Source organism: Hoplias malabaricus, chromosome 10 (assembly GCF_029633855.1).
Source record: "Hoplias malabaricus isolate fHopMal1 chromosome 10, fHopMal1.hap1, whole genome shotgun sequence".
NCBI classification, from domain to species: domain Eukaryota; kingdom Metazoa; phylum Chordata; class Actinopteri; order Characiformes; family Erythrinidae; genus Hoplias; species Hoplias malabaricus.
The window spans coordinates 14,902,780-14,917,403 of NC_089809.1; the positions used below are offsets into that span (position 1 = coordinate 14,902,780).

At 39.5% G+C, this 14,624-nt stretch overlaps 1 protein-coding gene across 2 annotated transcripts in view; it reads left to right on the plus strand.

Annotated features, from left to right (window-relative positions):
- Nucleotides 1-6,670: 6,670 nt before the first annotated feature.
- gyg1b (glycogenin 1b) overlaps nt 6,671-14,624 on the plus strand; it is a 94,139-nt gene continuing 86,185 nt past the window's right edge. Inside the window, exon 1 of one of the 2 annotated variants that reach the window (XM_066683071.1) lies at nt 6,671-7,489. In XM_066683071.1, the coding sequence (XP_066539168.1) occupies nt 7,171-7,489 (319 nt within the window). In that variant the 5' untranslated portion in view covers nt 6,671-7,170. Of the gene's footprint in view, nt 7,490-13,904; nt 14,125-14,624 lie in introns of those variants that run through there. The other variant, XM_066683072.1, reaches the window with a different exon arrangement.

A 14,624-nucleotide genomic window follows, 5' to 3' on the forward strand; every position in this document is an offset into this window, starting at 1 on the left:
CAGACTCCCCTGTTCTTTGTTCGACACGTTTACCCGCAGAACATACTAATCAGCCTATTGACCGCACTACTTTCAGTGAAGACATAACAAGTCCAGTTCTAAGTAATCTAATCACACAAATAGCCCAGGAAATAGGCAAGTCTGTCACAGCACAGTTGAATCAAAGTAGAACAGCATTTGATGGTACTAGATTACATGCTCATTCCCCTGGTCAGACTCCACATTTTACAGACGCCAATTTGACAGGTGTTAAATTAGTCATGAAGTCTGATGCTAAGGACCCACCCTACTATAGGGCCGATGGCACTGATAAATACACAACTCATGAGTGGGAAGAGTTAATGGATACATACCTCAGAAGGAGTAGTATCCCCAGCACTGAATACAGCCACGAAATACAGTCTAGGCTTATGAGTAAAGCAAGGGACATCGTAAGAATCACGTTGTGCAGTAACCCTTCATTGAGACCTAGTGATAACCCTAAGTGATTATTGACATACTTAAGCAACATTTTTGTGAACTCACATATTCGTCTATGCCCCTTGCTGATTTTTATAATACCATACCCGCTCCTGGAGAGAGTGCAATGGATTATTGGATTAGGTTAAACAGGGCAGTTGATGTAGCTGACGATTGCTTGAAAAGACAAGGTCATAATATGGAAGATCCAAATCGTGAAGTAACTATGATGTTTGTGAAACACTGTCTAGATCCCAGCCTTGCAGCAGTTTTTAAGTTCAAAACTGCTGAGAAGTGGACTTCTGCCGAGGTGCAAGAGCGACTTGATGAACACCAGAGGGAGGTAAAAGCACAGATGCTGACAAAGCCTAGCCGTGTAACTCTAGCGAAACGAGTACCAGCCTATTGTCAAAGTACCGTGGGTAGTCCTTCAGCAAAATTCCCAAGCAACCAAAGGACCCATGGTCCAGCCAAGGAAATGTGGAGTATGTAATTCTTTTGATCATTCTACTCATTCACACTGTCGACAGAAGCATTTGTGTCTTAGATGTTTTCAACCAGGTCATATCAAAAGGGAGTGTCAGGCTCAAACCAGCTTCAAATCAAACAAACTTGTAGATTCTGAAGCACATACATCATTACCTTTAAATGGATAAACCCACACGCTGAGAGGGGGTGTGTGGGTTATCCGGAGTCAACCCTCACATTTGATGATCAAGATTTAGCACAATTGTATGCAGACAAAAGTAAGGCCATGTTAGATTGTCATGTGGTGTTCCAAAATACACAGAAAATCTAGCCATTTATTGAATTGTTTTATGCTCCTATCACCATCGATGGTCAGTATCAACTGCAAGGGATGTTAGATTCTGGTTCCATGGCTTGCACCTTCAGTGATGTGATGGAAGAAAAGTTATTAGCCGCAGGCATCCTTCCTGAAAGTAAGCCATTGAGTGAGCAAATTGTTTTTATTGGATGTGGCGGACAACAGACACAACCCAAATGTATTTATGAAGTGGAACTCAAGCTTTATGGGATGGATTGTGTAGTTCCAGAATTGGTGGTGCCTGGACAACAAGATGACCTGATTATAGGCTCCAATGTGATCAAGGAATTATGCATTTTATGAAAGGAAATGATGCATACTGGCAGAAAGTCTCATGTGATGGCTTCCAGTGCCCTCCTGAATGTGAACAGTTTTTGGATATGATGACGAGTGTGACCCGTTGGAGGGGTGAGGAGACACCAAGAAAAATTGGCACAGTGAAGCTGACACAAGCTGTGACCCTTTTACCTAGACATGAATACTTAGTTTGGGGAAGACTCCCTAGTGATTCTCCCATGTCTTTGGGAAGCACAGTAACTGTGGAACCCACCACATCCAGGTCAGTACCAAGAAATGTCCTGGTGGGAAAGTTGATCACGCCTATGTGGGAAGAGTGTTGGATCCCTTTAAAAATTCTCAACCCCACAGAAAAACCCATTACCTTAAGAAGAAACTGCAAACTAGCCGATGTGTCTCCATGTTTAGCTGCAGAATTATTCCATAGAATATGTCAGAAAAAACAGATGGATGCAACCCAACAGTTACCGAATATGAACCTGATTGACATTGAGTTGAAACAAAAACTAGCCGCTATTGGATTAGCTGATATTGACATTGAGTTTTTTCAAGTGAGTAACCAAACTAAACAGGATTTAGTCCAACTGCTGATCGACTACCAAGATGTGTTTTCGAAGCATTCTCTAGATTGTGGTGAGGCTAAAGGTTTTGTTCATCACATAAGATTGACGGATGAGTATCCATTTCGCTTGCCATATTGAAGGGTGCCGCCAGCTCACTATCAAAAACTCCGGCAAGTCCTCTCAGAGATGGAGGAGCAAGGAATTATCCAGAAGTCAGTGAATTTGCATCACCCCTTGTTATGGGTTGGATAAAAGATGGGGGCCTACGCATCTGCACTGATTTTAGGTGGTTGAATGCCCAAACAATTAAGGACACACACCCTCTTCCACATCAATCGGATTGTCTGGCAGCACTTGGAGGTAATATCCTCTTTAGCACAATGGATCTTACATCAGGCTTTTATAACATTCCCATGTGTGACCAAGACAAGAAATACACAGCGTTCACAACCCTGCATGGGTTATATGAATATAACCACATGCCACAAGGTCTTTGCAATAGTCCTGCATCATGCGAATGATGCTAAGTATATTCGGAGACCTAAATTTTAGTAGCCTACTGTGCTATTTAGATGACCTTCTTGTGTTTGCCCAGTCTGAGCAGCAAGCTTTGGAACGTTTACAGCTAGTCTTTCAGAGATTAAGGGAGCATCGACTTAAGCTAAATCAAAAAAAGTGCTATTTAATGCAAACATCAGTAAAGTTTCTAGGCCATATTGTCAGTAAAGATGGGGTGTCAGTGGATCCTGAAAAAATTGAAATGATCGCAGCCCTGACAAAACAACATCTTATGGAATAAGATGGCTGTACTCCCTCAACAAGGAGAATTATGTCTTTCCTAGGAATGGTTTTCTTTTATCAACATTTTATTGCAAATTTTTCATCTATTGTAAAGCCACTTTTCGCTCTTACAGCAGGTCAGTGACGAAAGAAAAAGACGGGCAAGATAGGGAAAATGAGTGGCACCTTCAGAAAGCTCAAACCTTCTGATTGGAATAAACATTGTGATGATGCATTCTGTTGTCTCAAAGAAAAGCTTTTGAACTGTGTTGTCCTTGACCATCCAGACTTCTCACGTCCATTTATTTTGTCAGTAGATGCTTCTTTGGACAGACTTGGGGCAGTACTGTCCCAGGTCTCATCTAATGAAGATCGGGCATGTCCCATTGCATTTGCGAGCAAAACCTTGAGTCATTCACCGAAGCGATATCCGGCACATAGGCTTGAGTTTTTGGCACTTAAGTGGAGTGTCTGCGAAAACAGACCATTCTTTTATAGTATGGACGGATAATAGTCCGTTAACATATATTATGACTAAGCCAAAGTTATATGCTTGCAAGCAGCGCTGCGTTGCTAAGCTGTCTCCATATACTTTTGACTTAAAATACATTCCAGGAATGGAAAACATTGTTGCAGATACTTTGAGCAGAGACCCTTTCACTCAAACAGTCAGCCACAGACTAACCAGTGAGCCTTACCTGAAGTTGTTATGTGAAGCCGAGGCTATCAAATCAAATCAAATCAAATTTATTTATATAGCGCTTTTCACAACTGATGTTGTCACAAAGCAGCTTCACAGAATTCCAGTAAGACAAGATTTGACATGAAATGTAAAGACAAATGTAAAACCCTCAAGTGAGCAAGCCAGGGGCGACAGTGGCAAGGAAAAACTCCCCCAGCTGAGGAAGAAACCTTGGGAGGAACCAAGGCTCACAAGGGGTGACCCATCCTCCTCTGGTCAATCTACTGGTGATGATAGTTAGTAGTCCATGAGAACTTCAGTGTAGGGACAGCTTCAAGGCACTTGGTGGTTGCTGGAGCGTGGGCAGCTGGTCTGAAGCGTGGAGGAGGATCTCGACAGTCATCCATCAGTGTCCAGACAGACAGGTGGCAGTCGTTTACTCGGAAAGATGTAAAGGGATGGAATTAGTTTTGAACTGTTTTGTGTTTGTAAAGTAGAAAATATGAAAATTTCCAGAGTGTGGCTAATGACTCCGGCAGATCTGACTATGACAGCATTAACTAAAAGGAGAGAACCAGGAGGACACACAGACACGGGAGCATCCTGAAACACTGGCATCCCTCCGCTCCACCGTCAACAAACCTGAGTGATCGCGAGAAGCGGCGGGATGACAGCACCAGCGTCTCAGTATACTATAATTCCCTGTGTCCATGGACCCCCCGGATCTGCCGCCTTTATCTATGGGGGAGCATTAGCTACCAAATGATAAACTAAACAAATGAGTTTTTAGCCTACATTTGAAGATTGCGACTGTGTCTGAGTCCCGAACATTTTCTGGAAGATCATTCCAGAGTTGGGGGGCTTTATAAGAAAAGGCTCTTCCCCCAGCTGAGGCCTTCTGAATTCTGGGAACATTTAAAAATCCAGTATTCTGTGATCTGAGTGAACGTGGGGGCTCATAATAGGAAATTGTATCTTGAAGATATTCAGGAGCAAGCCCATGTAGAGCTTTATATGTTAATAACAAAATTTTGTAGTCAATGCGGAATTTAACAGGCAGCCAATGAAGTGATGATAAAACTGGGCTGATATGTTCAAATTTTCTAGTTTTAGTGAGGACCCTAGCTGCAGCATTTTGAACTAGTTGAAGTTTTCTTAAATTGCTGCTGGTGCATCCTGACAGTAGTGCGTTACAGTAGTCAAGCCTTGAAGTAATAAAGGCATGTACTAATGTTTCTGTGTCCTGAAGGGATAAGGCATTTCTAATCTTAGCAATATTGCGAAGATGTAAAAAAGCTGTCCTAGTGATACTACCTATGTGTTGATCAAATGATAAATCCGGGTCAATTATGACACCAAGATTTTTTGCTGCTGAACCAGGTTTAACTGGAAAGTTAGCTAGATTTAAAATTAAGTCTGATAATTTATTTCTTGTCACTTTTGGACCCAAAAGCAGGACCTCTGTTTTGTTGCTGTTTAGGAGGAGGAAGTTACGCAACATCCAGCCTTTCACGTCTTTTACACAGTCCTCTATTTTCTTTAATCTGTGTTTGTCATCGGGCTTGGCTGAAATATACAATTGTGTGTCGTCTGCGTAAAAGTGAAAGTTAATGTCATGGTTTCTTATAACTGTGCCTAGCGGTAACATGTATAATGTAAATAATAATGGTCCTAAAATAGAGCCTTGTGGAATTCCAAATCTTACTTTAGAATAATTTGAATTTAGATTGTTTACTTTTACGAATTGATAACGTTCCGTTAAGTAAGATTTAAACCATAATAGGGCTGTCCCTGTGATTCCAACCATGTTTTCTAACCTTTCTATGAGAATATTGTGGTCTATTGTATCGAAGGCTGCGCTTAGGTCAAGAAGCACCAACAGGGATACGTGGCCTTGATCAGAGGCAAGAAGAAGATCATTTGTTATCTTGACTAGAGCTGTCTCTGTACTATGATGTTGCCTGAATCCAGATTGGAATTTTTCATATATATGATTCTTATGTAGATATGAACTAAGTTGTTGGGCCACAGCTTTTTCTAAGATCTTAGACAGAAATGGCAAATTAGAAATAGGCCTGTAATTAGACAGTGTACTAGCATCAAGATTTGGTTTCTTGATCATAGGTTTAATAACTGCTAGTTTAAAAGCTTTGGGTACATGGCCCAGACTAAGCGATGAGTTTACTATAGTTAAAAGAGGATCAATAATAGCTGGTAGTACTTCTTTGAGCAACTTTGTGGGAATTGCATCAAGTGTGCAAGTTGTACAGTTTGCGGAGGTGATAATCTTCTCTAGTTCTAATTGTGGGAGTGGGCAAAAGGTTTCAAGTCTTTCTTTTACAGTTATATTATGTTTTATTTCATTCACATCAGGTGGCAGCCAGGATGGATTTGATCCTGTGGCTAGAGTTTGTTGTCTAATATTCTCAATTTTATTATTAAAAAAGTCCATAAAATCTTTACTGGTGAGAGTTGCTGGAATTAGTTGTTCAGAACCTGCTTGATTTTTTGTAATTCTAGAAAACACACTAAACAGTGCTCTCGGATTATTTTTATTATGGGAGATCAGCGAGGCCAGATATGCTGAGCGAGCTTTAGTGAGGGCATTTCTATACTCTATAAGGCTGTCCTTCCAGGCAGAATGGAACACTTCAAGCTTGGTTGATCGCCATTTCCGCTCTAGTTTTCGTAATGTTTGTTTTAAAGTACGGGTCTTATCGTTATACCATGGTGCGAGCTTTTTCTGTCTTATACTTTTATGTTTAAGTGGTGCTACCTTTTCTAAAGTAGATCGACAGGTATTTTCTAGGTAATCAGTTAGTACATCTAGGTCCATTGGGTCTGATGGAGTTGGAACTGGGGTCGATAGTTCTGGTAGGTTTTCTATAAATTGTAGGGCGGTAGATGGTTTTATCATACGCCTTGTAGAATAGCGAGGGTTCTTACATATATTATGGATAAAACGTAGCTCATATGAAATTAAGTAATGATCGGAGATTGCTGAGGATTGCGGTAAGATATTAATTTTGTCAATGTTAAGACCTAGTGTCAGAACTAAGTCTAAAGTGTGGCTGCAGTAGTGTGTAGGCCCTGTTACATTTTGAGTAATACCAATAGAGTCTAAGATTGAGGTAAATGCCTTTTTTAGTGGGTCACTTTCCTTCTCAAAATGGATATTGAAATCTCCTACAATTATAACTTTATGATTGCACACCGCTAGGTTTGTAGCAAAATTGCTGAATTCTTTCAGAAATTCTAAGTAAGGCCCTGGTGGTCTGTAAATGTTGCATAATAAAAATGCGTCCTTTTTTGTGACCGGATTTGTAATAATAGTGGAGAGAACCTCAAAAGAAGAGAAGGTGTCACATTGTTTAAGACTAATTTCTAGGGTATTTTGGTAAATTACACATACTCCACCTCCTTTGCCTGATATTCTTGGGCTATGTGCATAATTATAGCCTAGGGGGGTGGCTTCATTTAGTGCTAAATATTCATTTGGTTTAACCCACGTTTCCGTGAGACAGAAAACATTGAATTTATGATCACTTATAATATCATTTACGATGAGTGCTTTTGAGTTTAGTGATCTTATGTTGAGTAACCCAAATTTTAGTTCTGAGGTGTTGCTGCTAGGTGTTGTGTATGATTTAATATTGATTAGGTTGCTGAAACAGGCTGATTTTGTTTTTCTACTTTTACATTTAGTTCGGGGGAAAGACACAGTCTCAATACAGTTGAACCTGGGTGACGTCTCAAGACAGTTCGCAGACGGTCGGTTTAGCCTGTCTGTCTGCGGCCTGGTCCCGGCTCTGGCTATGGAGGAAGACAGGATCCAGGATGCTCTTCGTCTGAAAGTTCAGTCCCATGTAATCAGCTCCAAAGGTAACGGGGCAGAGGAAGCTATAGCCAGGGAATCATTTGCTCCTGATGCTGTTTAAAGCTAAGTGTCAAGCTCATAGCAATGAACAGTGGGAGAAGGCCATTGAAACTAGAGCAACTGATTTGGTCCAAGGCATCCAGCATTTCACAAATTCCAAACATGATTTTCAAGAGACACTTGATTTTGACAAGCTTCTTCAAGGTCAGGAAGAAGACCCTGTGATTGCCAAAGTCATTACTTTTGTTATTTAAAAACAGAAACCCTCAAGGCAGGAGAAAACCAACATGGATTTGAATACTTTACAGTTACCTAAGCAATGGGACAGACTGGAATTACATAATGGAGTACTTTACAGGAAAGTGAAGGATCCATTAACCAGACAACAAAGGCTCCAGTATGTTTTACCCAGGAAGTTAAGAAACCAAGTACTGAAAGGTATACATGATTTAGCAGGACACCAAGGTCAGGCCAGGACCCTTTATTTAGCTCGAAAACATTTCTTTTGGTGTGGCATGGAACGTCATGTAAAGGAGTACATCAAACATTGCCGGAGGTGCATTCTAGGAAAGACTCCAGAACCAGCTGCGCGAGCTCCTCTTGAGAATATCAGGACTTCTTCACCCATGGAACTGGTGTGTATTGATTTTTGGACAGTAATCAAAAGACAGTGAACATTTTAGTTGTTACTGATCACTTTTCAAAGTTAGCTCATGCGTTCCCCTGTGCAAATCAGACCGCAAAGCAAGTTGCAAAAAAGCTGTGGGACAATGTGTTTTGTGTTTATGGATTCTCAGGGCGTATACATAGTGATCAGGGGCAAATTTTGAAAGCAGTCTTATTGCTGAGCTACTCAAACTGTCTGGAGTTGAGAAATCACACACCACTATGCCATGGGGAATGGAGAAACTGAACGAATGAATAGAACTCTTGGCAATATGTTACAAGCATTGTCAGTCAAAGACAAAAGTAGATGGCCTCAACAAATCCAAACACTAACTTTCGCTTACAATGCAACCATTCATGAGACAACAGGGTATGCCCCATTTTATTTAATGTTTGGCCGTATACACAGGCTTCCTGTGGACATTATGTTTCAGCAAGTACTCAAAGATCCAGTTGTCACAAGCTACAGCAGTAGCTACAAGCTACAGTAGAGCAACTGAAGTCAAATCTGAAAGAAGCAATGGACATCGCTCAAAAGCATAGTATCAAAGAACAAAATAGACAGGTAGAGAACTACAACAAGAAGATCAAAGGTATTAGTCTCCATAAAGGTGACTGGGTACTAATTGCCAATAAAGGTGAGAGGGGGAAAAGGAAGCTTGCTGACCGTTGGGAAGCAACTTTGTTACACAGTTGTGGATCGAAATCCTCAAACCCAAATATACAGGGTAGTTGATGACAAGGGCAACACTAAAGTTGTGCACAGGAATTTGTTGCTTGATGTCAGTTTCCTGCCTGTTGTGATTCCTAGTGAAAAAGATTGCAATGGAAGTGATTTGGAGGATGGGCCATTGTGTGATCAGTCCTGTGAAATAGAAGAGGAAGAGTCTAATGGGGATAAAACAAGTTCATGGGTTTTAAATGACACTGACAGCAAAAGCCTGGAATCACTGAGTGACTGTGGTAGTGGTTCAGTACGTTCAGAAACCAGTCCAGAAGAAAACGCTATACCCATAGAATCACCACCCAATTCAGTAGACATGTATCCCAGTTCTCAACGTACTTCCGACTCAAGTAATAAATCAAGTGACGCATTTCACCTTACATTTAGCTCTAACAGTCCAGTTACATCTAACATAGACACGGAAACAGGTGTAGTACGAACACGAGCAGGTCGAGCTGTAAAAAAAGTAAATCGTCTCATTGAAAATTTAGTATTGAAAAGTGGTATTGCCAAAAAGATGGTAAAAAAAATAACAGTCTCTAATGACTCTATTGTCATATTTTTTTTTTATTTATACTGTTAAAAAGGAGTCAAACTAAGTAGTTTATGTAATTTTGCTAAATTGTCATTTAAAAGAAAAAAAGTAAGAGTTGAGTGTTAGTATGGTGGGTAAGGCATCATATGTCTCTAAGAGGGTCAGAGGCTTGATCACCCTTTGGCTTTTCTGAATCTGCCCTGCAGATAGTATTTTAAGCTGAGGGTTACACTTGAACTTTGTGTGAATTGGGAAAATCTTGTTGAAATTTTATTTTTGGTTTTGTAATTTGTTTACGTGGCTTGAATATTCAAACTGGTAACACTAGGTGGAGCAAACAATTATACTACCTAAGCAGATTTTATTTAAAATTTAGGAGGGGTGAATGTAGCAGATATAAAATGTTATTTTTGTTTATTTATTTCATATAAATCTGCATCAGGTAAAATTGTTAATGATTTACGACATTTGGTTTGTATTTTATTTTGTGTGTTTTGAAGTGAAAAATAAAATCTGCACTCTCTCTTTAAGAAAAGGTACATGATTCAAGGGCTTGCGCTCTCTCCTTCAGTCTGCAATAAGAGCTGAAAGGAGCGGTATGTAAAGTGAAGTTGAGTAGTATAAAAAGTATGTTAAATATTCATAAAAAGTTAATAAAAAAAAAACCTTGGTTAGTTTGTTAAAAGTATAATGCACATTTCAGAAGTATCTTTGCGGTTGTAAAAGTGTGTTTTCTTGTCGAGTGAGATGTCGAGTTTTCTTGTTGAGTGAGAGGCTGTGTTATGCGCTAATTTGCATGTTATATGTAGATTAGGCACTGTGTATTCATTGAGATATTGAGAATTTTTCCTGTGTTCTCTCAGGAGTTTCTAGTGCCTTCTCACAGACAACAATGAACTGTTTCTTTTACAACACAGGTATGCTATTTTATTGTCTGTTTTTCGTTTTTGTACAGCAAGGGATAGTGTCGGACACAAAATGTCACCTCTCCATATAATTTTGGTTGTAGAAAATGGCAGATGCCTTCCTGACATAATTATTCTGTAGTTTTGAACAGTATTTAATACTTTCCCAGTTTAGCTTATTAACACTTGTGTACTGTTTAGAATTTGTGTTGTGTTTTGATTTTCAATTTAAAGGTCTTAAAATTGAAGATATGTGAATAATACTACTGCCCATTGTCATTATATTCAAAGCTTTATAATTTGGTAATTGGTATTTTAAATATATAATGTATTGTCATTTATTGTTTAATTTATGTAAACTTCTCTTGAAAGCAATTCATTATGTTTTGTTACAATGTATCTATGCAGTCTGCAATAAGAGCTAAAAAGAGAGGAGTTTCTAGTGCCTTCTCACAGACAACAATAAACTGTTTTCTTTTACAACACAGAAATAAATGAATGAGGCGACTGTTCCGACTCCTGAGTGATTTGACGTTATACACAACGCAGAGGTGGTTCTGTGGGGCTAGCAGATTGACACTGGTTACACGTGCATCAGTTTTTGTGTGTGCATCGTTTTTTGTGCATGCATCAGTTTTCTTTTTGTGCGTGCATCAGTTTTCTTTTTGTGCGTGCATCAGTGTTTTTTTTGTGTGTGCATGCATCAGTTTTTGTGTGTACATCAGATTTCTTTTTGTGCGTTTTCCCACCGTAAGTGAGGGAGCGAGCAAGCAAGAGAGGTGAAGTGAAGTGAAACTTGATTTCACTATAGTACTGTAACGAGAATTACCCTCAACAACAGACAGGGGGTGCTCAGGAGACAAAAAAAAAGAGCATTATTACACTGTATTCCTTTAATCAACCTATGTACACCTAAATGTGTACACACTTTCTCTAAAATATATACGTAGGCTGGCGAATGGCTGGTGTTAAAAAACTGCAGCCATTATTCCTGTTATTAACAACTTCATATCTGACTTTTTATTTCCACTTTAAATGTGTCATTAGATAAGGCTGATGTCACCTCCCTTATTGATTTTTGACTGACTGAATGACACCTAATGTTGAAACGCGCAGAAATGTTAATTCAGCCATATTTCACAGAGAGGACTTAAGGTGACACCACTACACCATCTGTTAGTTCAGCCATATTTCACGTTCCAGTTCGTTGTTCGTAGCACAGTTGGTATATACATTCAAGAGACAGAAAAGGTGTGTGTTATCGAAAGTGGTGGACCAGTCTTGTCCAAAATGCCAGGGATTTTTTTGTCCCAGTCTGCCTCTGTGTGCTTCTAAGAGTTAAAATCCTGCCACATTTTTCGTCTGGAAATAAGAAAAAACACAAAGAGAAACTCTACTCCAAACACAAATATCTTGTCATGTTCTTTCCTTAAATAGCCCTCACTGACCTTTGAATGGGCTAGTTCAACCTTTAAATTATAATGTCCTGAAAGTGCACTGCAGTGAAAGATTTCCAGCAGGATGTAAATGGTGAGCTGCTCTACACTTTTGAGAGAAGAACAGGCAAGAAATGGTGTTGTATATTTGTGCAAGGCTCTCTTTGGGTGGCAGTTAAGCTTGAGTGGGGCCTCTAATGGCTCATTGAGTTAGGGTACTATAGGCAGCCCCTCTTAGGCCCTGGCTGGGGGCTGGTGTTGAGTGTGAAGGAAATGGATGGGAAGGCAGGTGTTCTCGTGGCCAAAATAATTTTAGGACAGTTTAAGATGGCTGTGTGACTGTTGTACCGTTCAGACGACATGATTGTTCCTTTCTCCTATAGTATGCAGACCACATGTGACTATACAACAGACACACTGTAGCATGCCTCTGAATACTGATAACACACATAAATACTGAGCATGACAGCCTGGTTTTCACATTTAAATCACAACAGATATTGAAGTGGTGGGCTGGTGTTCTGTAACTAAAACTGATTTATGCAATTCTGAAAATACTTGTTCATAAACTGAATAACTGAATCACATGTGTTAAGAGAAAGGAAAAAAATAATGGTGCAGGGCAAAGTGCCTCCAGGACCATGGTTGAGCAACACTCCATTATGTAAGATTGTTTCAAAGACCTTATATTCCTGGCCACTAGATGTCGCCGGTGTACAACCTTGTTTAAAATACACATACACACACACACACACACACACATATATATATATATATAAGGTTTTTTTCAAAACAGGCATGTATTAGTACGTTATCTTCACTTTACCAGGAAATTTGTGCTTTAAACTTTTTATCAGTTTGATTGATGTGTTATCTGAGCAAAAATATCTATAAATTATGTAAAATTGTAAAAAGTTATCAGATGAAATTTGGACAATTTTAAATACTCCTACATTACATTACATTAGGCTACATTAGTGTCATACTATCAGACGACAGATGTTGATAGTGACAGTGGACAGTGCAAATATGGTGGTTTCCAAATAAATAAGGGTTGATACTGTTAAATAAGTGTGTTTTCATCATCATTTAGTGACCGCACATAAGAGGCACAGGATACAAGCTTGTTGTTTTGTAAAGGTGGAGAACCAATATCTGTGTGTGGCTAACCTGATTTCTAGATTTTCCATGGCTATATATTTTGGCTTTCTGTAATAGATTGTTATGCAAATAAACGGAGTGCTTTTTACATTATTCAAATTGCTGCAAGAACTGCACCAAATAGATATAGAATATGTATACAGATACATGTTTTAAATCTATAACACAGTGCAAATCAGTAAAAGCCTTAAAGTTAAAGTAGTTACTGACAGTTTCTCAGCGTGGGGCCAGCATGATCATGGCCCACAGCTCATTATTTTTATATATATAGGTGTGTCGCCCTATCCCCTAATGAATGATTTTATTATTATTATACGGTTATTATTTTAAAAATCCCATAGTCTGTGATTAGACTCGTTTATATAAAGACTTGACCTTTAGAGTGTGAATGTGTGGTTTTTAAATCCGTTTTCCAAATTGTTTTATTTTCCAAATCCTGTAGTGTGTGCCAAGCTTAACATAAGAATTGTTCATAACGAGTGTGGTATGTTTCAAATACAAGAATTTGGGAAGGCATAACGTCCATATTGGCTAATACGTGCTCACGAATAATTTTTTGCTAGCACACTGATAATCAGCAGACATGTCGGCTCTTCTTAACATGAGGTGGGTGTCTTGACTCACCTCTTTTCACCCAATAGAAACGAGGAGAATTGCTGTAACAATTTCAGTGGTCAAAGTCCTGTCTGATTGGCTGAGGACGTACTGCTTCAATAATATACATCTCATTAGACTGTGGCCGGCGACGAGATAGGCTATATATTAATTTGGCCCCCAGTGAAAAAGTTCCCCACCCCAGTTATAATGTCACATAAATATGATCGTATGAGTGAATACTTCAATACTACGAATAAAATCATAACTTGAAAGGCCGTAAGTACGAAATTCTGAAGAAGCACTTGACAAAATAAGCCTTTAGGATTTTACAGTGGTAGGATACTGAGTCTTCGAAAGATGTAGGGCGTAGGGAGTAACGAGGATCACTTGAGACTAAACCGAGACGAGCTCTGCCATCAGGACAGTGACTGCGGCGTTCAGAGTGGAAGTGGGTGGATGGTTAAGGGTATGTGGAGGGTCATGTGACTGGGCAGTTGCACGGCAGTCCTGACAGTGATATTAATGCAATCTCAGACTTTCTGCGAAGTCTTTTGAAAGTACCGTTGCAGTGTTTGGGACTCTGCTGTGCAGCGTGCGGTTAAAGAGACCATGGCAGGTACGATATGTTTCTTTGGAAAATACGTTTGTTTGCTTTGGTGACAGGTGCTTCCCTAAGTGTTAACAGCAAATAAATTCGGTGGGTAACTGGTCATTTCTGGTGGCTCGCTGCAGTATTTCATATAAATTTTATGTCTGGAGGGATGTGATAAGCAAGTGCAAAATCTATTTCGGGTGAACATAATCTCTGAGACTTTTCAGCTTGTTGATGCAGCGACACGGTGACATTTTAATAAACAAACTACAGTCTGTGACCATGTTTACACCTGGCCGTTTTATGAGCCTAGTATGTGTATTTCATCCCAGCAAGATTTTAACCACCTTTAACATATGGTAATCAAAAGGGTAGATGGTTAGTGACTTTAAAATCCAGTTTCTTTGTGGTGTTTAATATGCAAATCCGATTTAGTGTTGTTCGTGATCAACTGAGTGTCCTCCGTAGCCCGAAGTACTACTGGTCCTCCTCAAAATCTACACTGTTGTGGCGTCAACAAAATG